This window comes from Pygocentrus nattereri, chromosome 8 (genome assembly GCF_015220715.1).
Source record: "Pygocentrus nattereri isolate fPygNat1 chromosome 8, fPygNat1.pri, whole genome shotgun sequence".
NCBI classification, from domain to species: Eukaryota; Metazoa; Chordata; class Actinopteri; order Characiformes; family Serrasalmidae; genus Pygocentrus; species Pygocentrus nattereri.
The window spans coordinates 7,903,620-7,922,146 of NC_051218.1; the positions used below are offsets into that span (position 1 = coordinate 7,903,620).

Below are 18,527 nucleotides of genomic sequence, written 5' to 3' on the forward strand. Positions count from 1 at the left end.
TTGGTTAGCTTTACTGATACTGAGTGCTGATTGGTTAGCGTTGTTGATACTGAGAGCTAATTGGTTAGCGTTACTGCTACTGAGTGCTGATTGGTTAGCGTTACTGCTACTGAGCGCTGATTGGTTAACGTTACTGCTACTGAGAGCTGATTGGTTAGTGTTACTGCTACTGAGAGCTGATTGGTTAGTGTTACTGCTACTGACAGCTGATTAGTTACCATTACTACTACTGAGAGCTGATTGGTTAGCATTACTACTACTGAGGGCTGATTGGTTAACATTACAACTGCTGAGTGCTGATTGGTTAGCATTACTGCTACTGAGAGCTGATTGGTTAGCGTTACTGCTACTGAGAGCTGATTGATTAGCATTACTGCTATTGAGCGCTGATTGGTTCTTTTGTCAATGCTAATCAAATCAATAAGTGTTTTGTACCGAATTTGTGATGAATGTTAATCAGTTCTTCTACTTTTCCCAGGTTAAAAACTTTTAATAATATTTTTATCCTTTCATTTCATTTAATCTGCAGGTCTATCCCGCCTGTCTGTGGGGGTTCGATCCCCAGCCCCCTTCCCTCTCACCCCGCCGCCGGTGTGATTGATTGATCGGCAGATGGCGTCATGATGCGGCTCGCGCTGCTGGTTTCAGTTTCCGCCCCTGCCTCGCTCAGGCCACGCCCTCTCTCTCTCCCTCTCCGCATTCCGCTCATGACGTAATGAGAGCGGTGCCGTCGCGCGACCCGTGCTGCGTGCGCGTTTTGTGGTGGTTGAGATGGGAGGCAGCGCGCGCGGACCCGGACCTACATGGCGGGATCAGCAGCGCGCGGCGCGGACACGCGTGAGTCGTGCAGCGGGCGCGCGGAGCCGCTAAGTCTGCTGGAGGTGCTGCGGAGCTACGAGCAGCCCATCAATGAGGAGCAGGCATGGGCGGTGGGCTTCCAGAGCTGCAGGGGGCTGCAGGAGCGAGGCTGCGCGGGGCTCGAGCTGAAGGGCCCCGCGTCCATCCTGCTGCACCGGGACGGCGCCGTCACACTGCGGCCGGACAGCGACGGCAACACCGGTGAGACGCACAGCACGCGCGCTCACAGCACACCATTACATCAAGGACACTGCAGGCGCGAGGGGCTGTTTGTGTTTATAAACACTAGATATTTATTATTCTGTGTATATTAACACTCAGCAGCTGTTTGTGTTTATAAACATTAGATATTTATTATTCTATGTATATTAACACTCAGCAGCTGTTTGTGTTTATAAACACTAGATATTTATTATTCTATGTATATTAACACTCAGCAGCTGTTTGTGTTTATAAACACTAGATATTTATTATTCTATGTATATTAACACTCAGCAGCTGTTTGTGTTTATAAACATTAGATATTTATTATTCTCTATATATTAACGCTCAGCAGCTGTTTGTGTTTATAAACACGTAGATATTTATTATTTTATGTATATTAATACTCAGCAGCTGTTTGTGTTTATAAACACGTAGATATTTATTATTTTATGTATATTAATACTCAGCAGCTGTTTGTGTTTATAAACACTAGATATTTATTATTCTATGTATATTAACACTCAGCAGCTGTTTGTGTTTATAAACATTAGATATTTATTATTCTATATATATATTAACGCTCAGCAGCTGTTTGTGTTTATAAACACTTAGATATTTATTATTCTATGTATATTAACACTCAGCAGCTGTTTGTGTTTATAAACACTAGATATTTATTATTCTATGTATATTAACACTCAGCAGCTGTTTGTGTTCATAAACACTAGATATTTATTATTCTATGTATATTAACACTCAGCAGCTGTTTGTGTTTATAAACATTAGATATTTATTATTCTATATATATTAACACTCAGTAGCTGTTTGTGTTTATAAACACTTAGATATTTATTATTCTATATATATTAACGCTCAGCAGCTGTTTGTGTTTATAAACACTTAGATATTTATTATTCTATGTATATTAACACTCAGCAGCTGTTTGTGTTTATAAACACTTAGATATTTATTATTCTGTGTATATTAACACTCAGCAGCTGTTTGTGTTTATAAACATTAGATATTTATTATTCTATGTATATTAACGCTCAGCAGCTGTTTGTGTTTATAAACACTTAGATATTTATTATTCTATGAATGTTAACAGTCAGCAGCTGTTTGTGTTTATAAACACTTAGATATTTATTATTCTATGTATATTAACGCTCAGCAGCTGTTTGTGTTTATAAACATTAGACATTTATTATTCTATGTATATTAACACTCAGCAGCTGTTTGTGTTTATAAACATTAGATGTTTATTATTCTATGAATGTTAACACTCAGCAGCTGTTTGTGTTTATAAACATTAGATGTTTATTATTCTATGAATGTTAACACTCAGCAGCTGTTTGTGTTTATAAACATTAGATGTTTATTATTCTATGTATATTAACACTCAGCAGCTGTTTGTGTTTATAAACATTAGATGTTTGTTATTCTATGAATGTTAATACTCAGCAGCTGTTTGTGTTTATAAACATTAGATGTTTATTATTCTATGTATATTAACGCTCAGCAGCTGTTTGTGTTTATAAACATTAGATGTTTATTATTCTGTGTATATTAACACTCAGCAGCTGTTTGTGTTTATAAACACTAGATATTTATTATTCTATGTATATTAACACTCAGCAGCTGTTTGTGTTCATAAACATTGGATATTTATTATTCTGTGTATATTAACACTCAGCAGCTGTTTGTGTTTATAAACATTAGATATGTATTATTCTATATATAAACACTCAGCAGCTGTTTGTGTTCATAAACACTTAGATATTTATTATTCTATGTATATTAACACTCAGCAGCTGTTTGTGTTTATAAACACTTAGATATTTTTCTGCACATTAATTTTCAGCAGCTGCTTGTTTGTATTTGAAACAGGCAGATGTTTATTTTTGTTTATATTGACACTCAGCAGCTGTTTGTATTCATGTGTATTCACTCATTTGTTATTGTTATTTACCTTTATGACCACATAAACACCGCTTGTTTACTTTTTGCTGTTTTTATTAACAGCTAATTGTTATTCATCCTTTATGTTTGTGAATATGCAGCTGTTTGTTTGTGATTTATGCAGCTTGTTAATTGTTTGTTGTTTATTTTTGTGGCCCTATGTTCTTCACTGGGCTGATGGTGATGTTTTTTTCTTTTGGTTCTGCTCGTCTCGGTGCTGCTGGACGTGAATGATCCTGAAATTGATCAATTATTCATGCTGTGCAGCCGCACAATGACCTGCAGTTCTGCCAGAGCAGGACGCGCTCAGCTAAGCCAGAACCAGAACCAGCTTTAGATCACACAGGAACCAGAGCAGAACTCATTCAGAGAGGAACCAGAGCAGAAATCATTCAGAGAGGAACCCGAGCAGAACTCATCCAGAGAGGAACCAGAGCAGAACTAATTCAGTGAGGACCCAGAGCAGAACTCATTCAGAGAGGAACCAGAGCAGAACTCATTCAGAGAGTACCCCCAGGCAGAACTCATTCAGAGAGGAACCAGAGCAGAACCAGCAAACCAGCTTCAGATCAAAGCGAAACCAGAGCGAAACCAGCAAACCAGCTTCAGATCAGAGAGGAACCAGAGAAGAACTCATTCAAAGAGGAACCTGAGCAGAACTCAATCAGAGAGAAACCAGAGCAGAACTCATTCAGAGAGGAACCAGAGCAGAATGCTTTCAGAGAGGAACCCAGAGCAGAACTCATTCAGAGAGGAACCAGAGCAGAATCAGCAAACCAGCTTCAGATCAGAGAGGAACCAGAGCAGAACTCATTCAGAGAGGAACCAAACCAGACCTGGTAGGTGAGAAGGCAGATCTGAGCTGAGAGCTTTGACCTGATTTGGTTCTGACAGAGCGCTTACGGTTCTGCCGTACCCTCTAAAGTGTTTACAGAAGCGTTTACTGGAGGTGAGTAAGTGTCCGTCCACAGCGCTGACCGATTAGATCATCAGATACATATCACAGCAGTGAAGCCGGACGTGTTTAGGGTTAATTCACGCTGGAGAATGTTCTGCTGGAGAAGGCTGTGGCTGTAAAAGCTGTTGACTCTGCTCGAGTGATCTAATCAACTCACTGCTACGTGGAATTTAAGGAGCCAAAGAACCAGAAACCCTCTTGTCTGGATAACCACGACTAAGCACTTATCCAGAGCGACTTACAAGAGTCTTGTCCAAGGACTCTTATTGATATAGTGTAGGCTGCTGACCCAGGTGGGGGATTGAACCTCAGTCCACAGCATAGAAAGCAGTGGGTGTTACCCACTACACTACACCAACCACTATATACTCACTACACCATACCAACCACTTTATACCCACTACACTATACCAACCACTATATACCCACTAGAGCAACCAACCACTGTATACCCACTACACCATACCTTCCACTGTATACCCACTACACCATACTACACCATACCAACCACTATATACCCACTACACTACACCAACCACTATATACTCACTACACCATATCAACAACTATATACCCACTACACCATACCAACCACTTTATACCCACTACACTACACCAACCACTATATACCCACTACACCATACCAACCATTTTATACCCACTACACTATACCAACCACTATATACCCACTAGAGCAACCAACCACTGTATACCCACTACACCATACCTTCCACTGTATACCCACTACACCATACTACACCATACCAACCACTATATACCCACTACACTATACCAACCACTATGTACCCACTACACCATGTCAACCACTATATAGCCACTACACCATACCAACCACTATATACCCACTTCACCATACCAACCACTATATACCCACTACACTATACCAATCACTATATTCCCACTACACTATACCAACCGCTATATATCCACTACACCACACCAACCACTATATACCCACTTCTCCATACCAACCACTATATACCCACTACACCATATCAACCACTATATACCCACTACACCATACCAACCACTATATACCCACTACACTATACCAATCACTATATACCCACTACACTATACCAACCACTGTATACCTACTACAGTATACCAACCACAATGTACCCACTACACCATACCAGCCACTATATACCCACTACACTATACCAATAACTATATACCTACTGCACTACACCAACCACTATATACCCACTACACTATACCAGCCACACACCTTTAGTACAGAAATATGGATAAAAGTGTAAATATTAATTATGATATAAAGCGTTTAGTGGTTGTTGCTGGACTGGAATGCAGTGATAATAACTGTTGGGTCTCATTTCCCAGCCTGAGTCTCAGATGATATTGACACCTGTGTTTTTGTGTGTCTGAAACTGAGCTGAGAACAATGAAGTTGGCCTGTGTCATAACACAGTTTATTGGTTTGGTGTCGCTGAGGATCTCCAGAGCCAGAGCAGTAGGGGAAGTACAGTGCTGCTGAAGTTTGGGAACTCTTTATTATTCATTCATTTCACATAAATGTGACCTAAAATATGATCAGCTCTTCATTTAACTCAAAACAATATATAAATAGAACTAAGAGAACAAAATACACTACTTTCCAAACCCGCTGCAGCAGCATCAGCAGCTGTAAACTCTTTGATGCCGTTTCACAAGTCTGCAATTTCCATGCCGGTTTCCGGCATGACGGTCAGTCCTTAGTGATTTCCTGAGTGTCCGTTGGTCAGTTTCACACAGACTGTAGATGGACACATGAATCCACTGGTTCCATGCAGTGAGAGGCAGATGACGTGTATCTCAGCCCCTCTTCATAGGCTCATAACTCCGGATGTGAGTCTCGTATGATCTTCTGATGAGATGGAATGGAAAGGGCAGTTTTACAGATTCAGGAAGGCTTTGAACTGGATTTCTGAGCTGGATCATCATGAAGAGATGTGTTTGTTCACAGTTGCCCCTAGAGACAATTATGTAAATCTGTAATTAGGAAACCTTCAAGAACGGTCTTTTAAGGCCCAGTCCCTTTCCACCCCTTGCCCCAACCACTGAGCCCTCAGCCCTCTGTTCTGCGCGTACAAGTTCGGGGTATAGTGTCCTGATTCTTGTTGAGATAGAGGGGTGGGGTGAAATGTAGGGGCTACATGACCGTACAATCAGAGGTCTTTCAGAGACTCTAAACAGAGAGATATAAGAAAAAAAGAAAGTTGGAGCACAAGAGACCAAAGAAACCCACAAATGTCGGAATTTCCACCTTAAAAATGACAATAACCACAGTATGATCTTAGTTTGATGTGGTTTCAGTGCATTACGATCGATTTTTCTTCATAACAAGCTTAAAACATCGCTAGTACTATGCAAATGTCTCAGTAGCTATCTTGCTAACATTCCCGTTCCACCTTAAATAGTCCAAAGTGCCAGAATGTAACTGCAGCACCATTTAAGGTGGAATGAGAAAATTCAAACAAGAATCTGGTGAATATCTGACTTCACGGGTGGGTGATAAAGAATAATTGCCCCCTTCTTTGAAGGCGTATGATCCCCTAAATATAACTAAAGCCCAGCAGTGAGGAGCTGAACTTTACCCTCCTCTGCTGTCACTGCAGACTGGCCGGGTCGCCTACAGAGCAGCGCTAGTAGTTGTTAATGAAGTGAACCAGAGGTTATTTGAGGGTCCCATTTCAGAGGGAAGATCTCAACCACTACCCCTTATAACCCAGTTCCAGTGGGTTAGGGTGACACTGGAAAACAAGGGGTAGGGGTAAAAAGGAGAACTGGGACTGGGCCTAAGATTGTGGGTTTTGAAATGAAATAGCTGAGTCTGTATCTGAGTCTCGGACCACGTGAACATGACTTTAGAGGCCAGCAGCTCTGTGGACTTTCTCTGTATTGCATACATTAAGTCTGCATGTCTGCTGGTCCAGAGAGGGCATGAGATTTGGCCTGGGTCTGATAGAGTGTATAGAAACATCCGTGTTGGAGAACTCCCTTCACACACACACACACACACACACACACTCTCTCTCTCTCTCTCTCTCTCTCTCTCTCTCTCTCTCACTGTGGTGTGTGGAGGGAAGGGCATGTGCTGGTGGAATATGTTGTTAAGGACTTTGTGTTTGATTATCAGGGAGATTTGTTGACTGGTTTATGGCTGAAGCAGAGACAGAGTGCTGTGGACAGATGGCGGTTAAGAGTGTAATAAACATTGCACTGCGAGTGTGCGATGCACTGTGAGTGTGTTATTGCTGTAGGAAGGTTTTTGCAGTGTTTGCAGTGTTAAATGCTATGAAAGTGTCCTGCAGATGAATCCTCCCTCACCGCTCTCTGATCAGACTCCGGTCTCCTTTACATGCTAACCAGCTGCGCTGAACGTGAGCCGTCTACTGATTACAGTCTGTTGACTAATGCGGTTCTTCTGCACAACGCAGTACTACAGTTCTAACGGTTCTCCAGATCCACAGTTTGGTTCGTACCTCCATATGAGAGCCAAGGTTTGGTTCATACTGGGGCTGAAAGGTGAAACGCTTTTATATTGAAATCACAGTTTTAGAAACAGCAGCTTTCAAATCAGAAGAGCTTCGTTTTCTGCATGATCAAAAAGATTTAAGTTTTAAGAGGAATAGTTTAACCTGAACTACCTGTAGATGAGTTTGACCAATCAGAGGCAGCCAAACCACTAATGTGTTATGACATCACAGCCACAATTACTGGCAGTCCCATACACTACATTCAGGGGTCGAGCCTCAGGCCAGTGTCTGCAACCTCAGCGTTATTATCCATCTTGTGCTAATTAGTCACGGGACACAGAAAGTTGGAAAACAATAAAATAGATGTAATATTTTTTACTAAATATACAGTTTGGCCTAACTTTAGATAACTTTAACTAGTGTTATAGTGTTAATTATGAAACGAAAAATTTGTTTTGTTGCACTAGTAATGTAGTGAGGCTGCAGTGCACTGTTAGAAATAAAGGTTCTGTCCCTCCAAGGTTCTACAGTGGTTCTAAGGTCTGATTATGAAACTTAAATCAGTTTTTCCAGATGAAAAGTTGTTATTTGTACCTTTTCATAACCAAATGTTTTAAAAGAGAATAGTAGAATAAAAGCCTGGAGGAGAGGCGGGGTGTGTGGAGTCAGTACAGCTTAGAACAGATCATTATGGTTCAGTTATGTTCTCTGACTAAAGTGACTGAAATGGACCCCTGAGGATCCCACATCAGTGACAGGAGGGGCACTGACCCAGAGACAGTTTAGGGCCTTTATTTCTGAGAGTGCAGCAGTGGTGGTGCAGCAGGTTGGGGTTCTATCTTTAGCTTGTGGGGTCACTAGTTAATTAGCTTTTTTGTATCTCTGTAATAATAGTTGTCTGACTCCAGTGACGATTGTGTTTGAGTGCTCTGTCGTTTTGCACCGGTACTGGCTCCGCATAGACCGTCTGGCTCGGAATGCTTGGTGGTCAACAAGACCAAGACCCTCCACCCAGTACGATTAACAACTAAGGAAACATTTACAAAACAAGAGTTACAGATGTATTATTATAGTTCACAAAAATCATTATTCCTCCTCTGAGGAACTGGTGTGTTCTGGTCTGTACTGGTGTGTACAGATGTGTACTGGTGTGTACTGGTCTGTACTGGTCTATACTGCTGTGTGTTTGTATGTACTGGTGTGTACTGGTCTGTACTGGTTTGTACTGGTGTGTTCTGTTCTGGTATGTACTGGTGTGTATTGATATGTACTGGTCTGTACTGGTGTGTTCTGGTCTGTACTGTTGTGCTCGGTTCTGTACTGTTATGAACTGGTGTATACTGATGTGTACTGTACTGTACTGGTGTGTATTTGTTTGTGCTGGTGTGTTCTGGTCTGTACCGGTGTGTACTGGTGTGTACTGGTCTGTACTGGTATCTACTGGTCTGTACTGGTGTGTACTGGTCTGTACTAGTGTGTATTGGTCTGTACTGGTCTGTACTGGTGTGTAGTAGTGATTACTGTAAAAATGAACATGTATCCCCAGGCTCCGTGGATAGGGCTGCCCACTGCTCCGGGCAAGTGTGCTCACTGCCCCCTAGTGTGTGTGTTCACTAGCGTGAATGTATGTGGGCGTTTCACTGCACGGATGGGTTAAATGCAGAGGTCTGATTTCACAGTGTGCAAGCACAGTGACAAATGGTTGTAAATTCTAGTGTGTGTTTGGTCAGAATGACCCTCCTGTGCCTCTTACTGCCCCCCCACTCTTGCTTCTTGCTCTTTGGTGCTTTTGCATCCCACGTACAGATTTCCATGGCAACAGATGACAAAGTCTGCCAAGAGAAAGTAGAGAGGAGAGAGAAGTACAGTAAGAAGGAGGGAGAGAGCGAGAGAGAAAATGCAGAGACAGAAGCGAAAAACCAGAGTGAGTGAGTGAGAGAGTGACTGTGATTGAGAGAGTGACAGTGAGTGAGGGAGTGATAGTGAGAGAGAGAGTGACAGTGAGTGAGGGAGTGATAGTGAGCGAGAGAGTGACAGTGAGTGAGGGAGTGATAGTGAGTGAGAGAGTGACAGTGAGTGAGGGAGTGAGTGACAGTGAGTGAGAGAGTGACTGTTAGTGAGTGAGAGAGTGACAGTGAGTGAGTGACGGAGTGAGGGAGTGACAGTGAGTGAGTGACAATGAGTGAGAGAGTGACAGTGAGTGTGAGAGAGAGTGACAGTGAGAGAGAGTGACAGTGAGTGTGACAGAGTGACAATGAGAGAGTGACAGTGAGTGAGAGAGACAGTGAGAGTGACAGTGAGTGAGATAATAACAGTGAGAGAGTGACAGTGAGTGAGAGAGTGACTGTGAATGAGAGAGTGACTGTGAGTGTGAGAGAGAGTGACAGTGAGAGAGTGACAGTCAGTGTGAGAGAGACAGTGAGAGAATGAGAGTGAAAGAGTGACAGTGAGTGAGAGAGTGAATGTGAGTGTGAGAGAGAGTGTGACAGTGAGAGAGAGTGAGCTATTGTAAATCAAAGGTTGAGGGTGATTTTAAGTCTAGATACCTTAAGCCCAAAGTTCAGGCTTATCCAGTAGGAGAGATCAGGAATATTATCATATAATGGATAGTCCTCACTTTCAGTTTAACTGATCCAGCTGCAGAACCCCTGCTCTGACTAACAGAACCAATAGGACCCTAACTAACGAACTAATAAAGCCCTGTAATAATTTCAATAAGACCTTGTAAAGGTACCGATAGTGCCCTGTTATTGTACCAATAGGACTAGTACTGGTAGAACTCTGTAGTAGTACTGATAGGACCTTGGAAAAGTACCAATAGAACGCTGTAACAGTAGAAGAGAATTGAACAGAACAGGTCCAGCGACTCCATGCATTGTGTTTCGGTTTCGTCCTGAAGGCTTTAACTGACGTTCTTCTTTCTCTGTCCTTTCACAGAACAGTACTGTGTGTCAGGGAGGCTCTTTGTCCTTCAGCTGATCTGTTCAGGCTGCTTTATTCAGGGTGGCCTTGTGGAGAGAGAGAGAGAGGGAGGGAGGGCGAGAGAGCCTGTGTTAGAGCTCAGGTTGTGCTGAGGGGCTGTGTTTGGTCTCCTGGGTTTGTTATGTGATCCTTCAGTAACTGGATCTTTCAGCAGCTTCTAATGTAGAAGAGCAGCTTCATCACAATAACATGAAAGCAGCTCAACCTGCACTGCAGCTGAACCGGACTTTCTCAGCCTCACCCCACTGTAGAAATCACGCCCTTTGTAGAAGTTTCCATCAAAAGAGAGACAAAGTAACCTGGACCGCACTGATATATCATCTGTATTAGTATAACATGATGTTGATTTTCAGTTTTAATTTAAAGTGATACGTTTAATGGCATAATTAACCCTCAGGACCTAGAGCCCGCAAAACAAGAGGTCACTTCCAGTCTTCATAACTTCAGAACGGTTTAAGGTGCAAACATGATCCACATATCAGGACGTTCAGCACATTTGACCCCAACTAGTTCAATGTCAACGAGCTGTGGCGTCAGCGTCAGTGAGTAATTCCACTCAGAAAATCGCCTAAAGTGCTGATATTACTGCTCTGCTGTTTGGCCTTCATATTCCAACATGATTCACAATCAGACTCTGACCCACCATCCAGAGTGATTTCATCCACCTGTGACCGTCCATCAGCCGGAGATCAGCTCCAAAATCACCCAAACCCACTTGGTACTGTTATACTACTATTGTTAACAAAGGGTTAAAACAGTGACAAGATTCATACATCAGAGCACTCAGAGGAACCGGCGATCACTAGGCAGAGTGAGAGAAACCAGCTCTAACATCACACAAACCCAGAAATACAGCTCCAAACACACCTGGACCACTGTAAACCTGCTATGAGCTCTGCTTAGCCTTCATTTGGCTACAAAAGGGTTAAAACAGCGACGCAAATCACACATCATGCTGACCACCAGGACTTACTCTGTATGTCCAGAGTGAGATTTTAGACATGATCCAGTGAGTAATCCGGTTCAGAAAAACCACCGTTCAGATCCTGCGTTCACCTCCATTTAAAAGGCCTTTTAAAACCCAGTATAAAACATTCCATCGTATCTCAAACCGTCCTGATTGACTCTGACTCTAACTTTTGTGCTGATAATCAGATATTTACAGCTAAACACTTGTGAAAACCTCTCAGATACAGCCACAATTCCAAAACTGAGACTGCTTAATGAGCAAGACATTGCCCGCTGCGTGGCAGTGACCCTGTTTACAGACAGTGTTTACTTTTTTAATTATTCTTTGTCAGAAACGATGTAATCAAGTCATCAGAGATGATTGAATACCACAGTTTAAGGCATGAAGCTGAAGTTCTTGTTCGTATTCATCAGGTTCTCATGTTCAGTTTTCTTTTCCACCTTAAATGGGGTTGTAACCGCTGCAACAGAAAATTGCAGATGAGGTGGAAGCCGTCATTGACACATTTGAGGTGTGTGTGTGATGATTTAGGCATGTAATTAGCGCCATGCTAATTAGTGGGCTATAAGCTTCCATTGCCTGTTAGCCACATTAGCCTCGTAGCTCCAGTGGGTGCTTTAGACTTCACAGTAACTCTGCTCTGTTCTTCTTCTGCTTTAGCTGATGGAGATGCTGTACCTGCCTCACCTGTCCTCGAGAGCCAGGTGAGTCTGTGTCCTCTTCACCACCCAGACTTACCACACAGTTACTAATGCAGATTTCACTATCGATGTGTCTATAACGTTCATATGATCCGCACAGTCACTCTGACAGACTGTAATACACTACAGGAAGCGTAGGGGGCGATACGGCTTCTACTGTTTCATTTAAAAAGCTCTATAATGTTCATATGATCCACACAGTCACTCTGACAGACTGTAATACACTACAGGAAGCATAGGGGGCGATATGGCTTCTATTGTTTCATTTAAAAAGCTCTATAATGTTCATATGATCCACACAGTCACTCTGACAGACTGTAATACACTACAGGAAGCGTAGGGGGCGATATGGCTTCTATTGTTTCATTTAAAAAGCTCTATAATGTTCATATGATCCACACAGTCACTCTGACAGACTGTAATACACTACAGTAAGCGTTATTTCATTGCACATTACAGTTGTATGCAAAAGTTCAAATTTCATGATTTGCTGATTTTCTAAGTGTAAGTAAGTTAATACGTCCTCTACAGAGACACACTACTGCAGATTTTAATGCACATTTATGTAACGTTGGAGGCCCTGAGGCTGGACAGTGCAAGCTTTTATACAAATCTGATTTCACAGAGTCCAAGAACTGCGTAGCTGAGGTGAGTAGAGTAGAAATGTCTATGATGAAAGAGGAACAATAAAACAAGGGAAAACTGACAGGAGAGAAACAGAACTAAACTCGCAGGAGCAAGAACCAAAATCTCACAACAAGAGGGCAGACCTACAAACAAAACACAGGTGAGACAGATAAGAAGAGGGAGGACAGGGCAGGAGGCGAACAGAAACAGCAACGAAAGCACATGGCTGGAGGGAAGGTAAACAACAGCAGACGTAGGAGCAGAACAAGGATCTTATAGACTACTGTTTATTTATGAGTTTAACAGATAGAACCTAATTTAGCCTATTCAAAAAGCAAATCTGACAAAAATAAAAAAATATGTATTTTATGTATTTATTTTTTTGTAATATGTTAAACTGAACAAAACAATAGAAATTGTGCACTATGTTTTGCAGATAAATGCCATGTTACATTTGTTCTCTGTGCACTTATTTTCACTATTTATTTTAGAAAATCAACAAAACATGTACAGTGAACCAGGGGTGCTCAAACATTTGCTTACAACACTTTAAGAATTGTTTACTGCACAGATAAAACTCTGAATTTGAAGACAGCAGATGATTAGTAGTAGTCAATAGATTAATTAATAGTAGAAATAATGATTAACTGCAGGCTCCACACAGCTGAACTCCTCCACAGCTCTACTGAACAGTACTTGTCTATTTGTCCCTCAGCTGGTCCAGGCTCTGGGTGTGGCCATCTACCGGGCACTGGACTGGGGGCTGGCAGACAGTGAGGAGCGGGAGCTGAGTCCACAACTGGAGAGGCTGATCGAGTGCATGGTGGGCGGGGCGGAGGGCGGAGACTCCAGCGGCTGCAGCAGAAATGCCACAAAGGATGAGGGCTACAGCGGCCCGGAGGAAGAGGAGGAAGAGGATGAAGATGAAGAGGGAAGCATGCGTGCAGTACACACTTTTCGCCAGGTGATGGCACTGTGTGCCCGCAGGCTGCCAAACCCAGCTTTGGCTCCTGAACACTACCAATCAGTGTGCAGGGCTCTGTTTCTGGAAACCCTGGAACTCCAGACCTTCCTCTGCAGGATCAGAGACGCCAAGGAGGTCAGTGAGTATATATGGGTGAGGGTACAGGGTGGAATAAGGTAGGCTGTAATGTTTAGGGCAAATAGAATAAAGTGTGTAGGGTGCAGTGTGAGTAGGATTTAGGGTGAAGGGTGCAGGCCAGATAACACTATAAAGTGTGCTAGAGTGTAGGGTGTAGGGTGGATAGAGTTTAGGGTGGATAGAGCACAGAATGTGGGGTAGATAGAGTATAGAATGTAGAGTGCAGTCTGGGTAGAGTGTAGGGTGGATAGAGTATTGAGCGTAGGGTGTAGGGTAGATAGATTATAGAGTGTAGGGTGCCGTGTGGGTAGAGTATAGAGGGGATAGAGTATAGAGGGTAGGGTAGGTAGAGTATAGAGTGTAGGGTGCAATGTGGGTAGAGTATAGAGGGGATAGAGTATAGAGTGTAGGGTAGGTAGAGTATAGAGTGTAGGGTGCAGTGTGGGTAGAGTGTAGGGTGGATAAAGTATAGAGTGTAGGGTGGATAGAATATAGAGTGTAAGGTGCAATGTGTGTAGAGTGTAGAGTGGATAGAGAATAGAGTGTAGGGTAGATATATATAGTGTAGGGTGCAGTGTGGGTAGAGTGTGGGGTGGATAGAGTATAGAGTGTAGGGTGGATAGAATATAGAGTGTAAGGTGCAGTGTGTGTAGAGTGTAGAGTGGATAGAGAATAGAGTGTAGGGTGTAGGGTAGATAGAGTATAGAGTGTAGGGTGCAGTGTGGGTAGAGTGTAGAGTGGATAGAATATAGAGTGTATGGTGTAGGGTAGATAGAGTACAGAGCGTAGGGTGTAGAGTAGCTAGAGTATAGAGTGTAGGGTGCCGTGTGGGTAGAGTATAGAGGGGATAGAGTATAGAGTGTAGGGTGTAGGGTAGGTAGAGTATAGAGTGTAGGGTGCAGTGTGGGTAGAGTGTAGGGTGGATAGAGTATAGAGTGTAGGGTGGATATGGCATTTGGCTGACGCTCTTATCCAGAGCGACTTTACAATTTGATCATTTTTACACAGGTAGGCCAAGGTAGTGTTAGGAGTCTTGCCCAAGGACTCTTATTGGTATAGTGTAGGGTGCTTGCCCTGGTGGGGGATTGAACCCCAGTCTACAGTGTGAAAGGCAAAGGTGTTAACCACTACACTAACCAACCATAGAGTGTAGGGTGGATAGAATATAGAGTGCTAGAGTGTAGGGTTGGAGACATTATAGGGCATAAAGTGAAAGGTGTTGAAAACATTGTGTTTATGAGATGAGCACTAATTAACGCCACCACGGTGTCATAATCACTTGTGCAGAACTCAGATTTTTCGATGAACCCTGAGTTTCTGAGTTGGGGGCATGTCAGGCAGCACACGTATACTCATGTTATGCATCGAACTGGATAAAAGCCTTCTCTTTAATGACCGAATAACAGAAGTGTACAGATAGCACTGTCACTGATCATCCACAGAGGAGGCCTTAGGAGCAGGGAGGCGTTAGAGAGACGACTGTGAATCCTCTGAACCACCTGCAGTAGTTTTGTCCGTTATGTTTGATGCTCCAGTGTGTGTTAAACAGAAGGAGAGCAGTGTCAGCAGTGATTATTGATCTGTAGGTTTCCTCTTTCTGCTCGTAATGGGGCTGTCTGCTCTCAGCTGTCTGATCAGCACTGATGGTTTTCCTGTAGATGCTGAAGAAGATCAGGACAGAGGAGCCGCAGGAGGAGAGATACGCTGCCGAACTGGACAACCTCAAACACACTGACTGGGTACACATACACACACACACTCACACACACAGTGCTGTGAGTTAATAAATAATTACATTATTAATAACTTTATCATTTTTGTTGTTTTCATTCTGTGTTCAGAATGCTAGTCAATCAGTCAGTGTGGTGTTAAAGTGCACATTGTTCAGCTTTAGGCTGCGTTTACATTACCAGACTGAAGTGACCCAGATCTGATTTTTTCAAAGCTGTGTGGACACAAATCAGATTTTTTTCCAATCAGATTTGAGCCACTTTCAGCTGTGTTCCTGAGTTACATTCACATTACAGGCCTTGTTATTCAATTCAGATTTTTGTTCAAATCTGATATCCATCATTAATTGTGAACCAGCATCCTGAAACGACCCACATCATAATCAATAACGTCACATGCGCCATGAACAATAAACTAACGAGCAGAACAAGCCTTCATCACCGAGATCATTCACTCTGATCAGCTCTCAGCTTTATTTTTTTTTCTTTTTCCCTTCACTTTGAATTGATTTTCAATATTACAAAACAAGCAAATAATAACAGTTGACATAAAATGTACATTAAACAACAACCCCCCCCAAAAAAATATAAATAAATAAAATAAAGTAAAATAAAATAAAATAAAATAAATAAATAAATAAATAATCAAAAACACTCAGCACTTAGCATCATTTTCCTAATTAATTTCCTTCGCAATGTCTCGGAAAATCGGCCAAATAGCTCCATTTGTCGCATTAAGATTGGTATACTAATGGACAGTCTTGTCAAAAAAACTATCAGATCATCAGCATACAGGGCCAATTTATGCTCTTGATCTCCTATCTGGATACCAAATAAATCAGTTCACATTCTAACAGTCATTGCCAAGGGTTCTACAGCCAGAATAAATAACATTGGAGATAACGGGCAACCCTGGCAGGTAGAACGTTCCAATGTGAAAGGTTTAGAAACTGTGTTGTTTGTTAAAACACTAGCTTTAGGATTTGTATACAAAAGCTTAACCCACTTGAGAAAGTTATTTCCAAATCCATATCTTGGGAGAACATTAAATAAATATGACCATTCTATTCTGTCAAATGCCTGACGAGCATCAAGTGATAGTAAAGCTGTATCTTTAGCATCAAATTTCTCATGAATTATATTTAGAACTCTTCTGATATTGTGAAATTCTTGACGTTTTGGTACAAAACCATTTTGATCATTAGGAACTAAATGTGAAATATAGGGATCTAATCTTTTTGCTAAAACTTTACAAAGTATTTTAGTGTCAACCCCATCAGACTTATTGGTCTAAACGATGAGCACTCTGTGGCAGGTTTACCGGATTTTAATATCAAAGTGATCATTGCCTGTCTCAGAGTGGGTGGAAGAGCCTCAGTTTTAAACGCTTCTTCATACATGTTAAAAAGTGGAATTATTAGTTTTTCTTTGAAAATTTTATAAAATTAAATCGGGAAGCCATCTGGCCCAGGAGCTTTACCACTATTAATCCTTTTGATAGCCTGTGAAATTTCTTCAATAGTTAGATTCTATCTAACTCTTGTTTTGTGTTTTCTGTGAGTGTCTGAAACTGAAGTTGGTCCAAGAATATGTCTCGTTCTTCCGAGGCATGGAAACAATCGGATTTATATAATTTCTCATAAAATTGTCTAAAACTATCATTAATTTCGGATGGATCTACCGTTATCCTCCCTGAGGAGGTCTTTATACTATTAATGGCTCTTTCACTCTGCATTTTCTTAATTCTCCATGCCAAGAGTTTTCCCGCTTTCTCTCCTTGGTCATAATAGGATTGCCTCAGCCACATTAGACGTTTTGCTGCTGTATCAGTAGATAGTTTATTATATTCAGTTCTCATACGTAACAGTTTACTTTGCTTTGTTGAATCATCACAGATGTTTATCTCGAACTCCAAAGATTTAATCTGTTTATCCAGGGTTTCCATTCGTATTTTTTGTTGCTTATTCTTTGTACTCGAATAGCTAATAATTTCACCTCGAATATATGCTTTAAATCCTTCCCATCTCACTGAGGCACAAGTTTGATCTGTGTTTAACTCAAAGTAGTCAAATCTATTTTCTCCCCTATGAATTTAACAAGATAGGAATTCTGTAGCCATCTTGCTTGAAATCGCCACTTTGGGGGGGATGCAGATAAAATTTTCTATATGAACATTCAGTGAGATAGCTGCATGATCACTGATCACTACGCTATCATTCTGACATTGTTTGATCTTTGATAAAAGTTCCCTTGAAACAAGAAAGTAGTCTATACGTGAGCGGGACTTAAGTACACTTGAGTGACAGGAGAATTCTACTTTGTCAGGATTTTGTTCCCTCCACACTTCCACCAAGTTGATATCTAATATATATTGATTTATTAACTGTGTGGTTTGGGCTTTATAGGCATCAGATCCTGTCGAGCGATCTATGTCCGGGTTTAGAGTGCTATTAAAGTCTCCCCCAATTATATAAAGTCCTTGCAAAGTAGATACAGTAAGAAATAGATCTTCAAAAAATGTTGGTTTATTTTAATTTGGTCCGTACAAACTCACTAAATTTAATGTAATGGAAAGGATGTTACCCTGAACGATTACATACCTACCAGCAAGGTCTTTGATTGTTTTTATCATTTGGAATGGTATGCTCCTATGAATCTAAATAATTACACCTCTTGCATAGTTATTGTATGACGTGTGTGTCACCTGGCCAGGCCATGTGTTCTTTACACACTTAAATTCACAGTCTGTAAGATGCGTGGCTTGGAGGAAAATTATTTTCGATTTCAGTTGTTTAATCCTGTTTATAACCTGTTTTAGTTTAATTCGTTTCCTGAGTCCCCTGACATTCCACCTTGTGATTTTTATATAAGTGATATTATGGGCATTAACTTGTTCCATACTTTTTTTTTTTTTGTAATATTAGTATAGCAACAGA

The 18,527-nt window shown here is 41.5% G+C and overlaps 1 protein-coding gene across 2 annotated transcripts in view; it reads left to right on the plus strand.

The window, feature by feature from the left end:
- Positions 1-692: 692 nt before the first annotated feature.
- Positions 693-18,527, plus strand: part of spire2 (spire-type actin nucleation factor 2) — a 33,657-nt gene continuing 15,822 nt past the window's right edge. The window contains exons 1-4 of one of the 2 annotated variants that reach the window (XM_017717219.2): positions 693-1,059; positions 12,092-12,135; positions 13,475-13,858; positions 15,520-15,600. In XM_017717219.2, coding sequence (XP_017572708.1) covers positions 804-1,059; positions 12,092-12,135; positions 13,475-13,858; positions 15,520-15,600 — 765 coding nt within the window. In that variant the 5' untranslated portion in view covers positions 693-803. The remainder of the gene's footprint in view (positions 1,060-12,091; positions 12,136-13,474; positions 13,859-15,519; positions 15,601-18,527) is intronic. The other variant, XM_017717220.2, reaches the window with a different exon arrangement.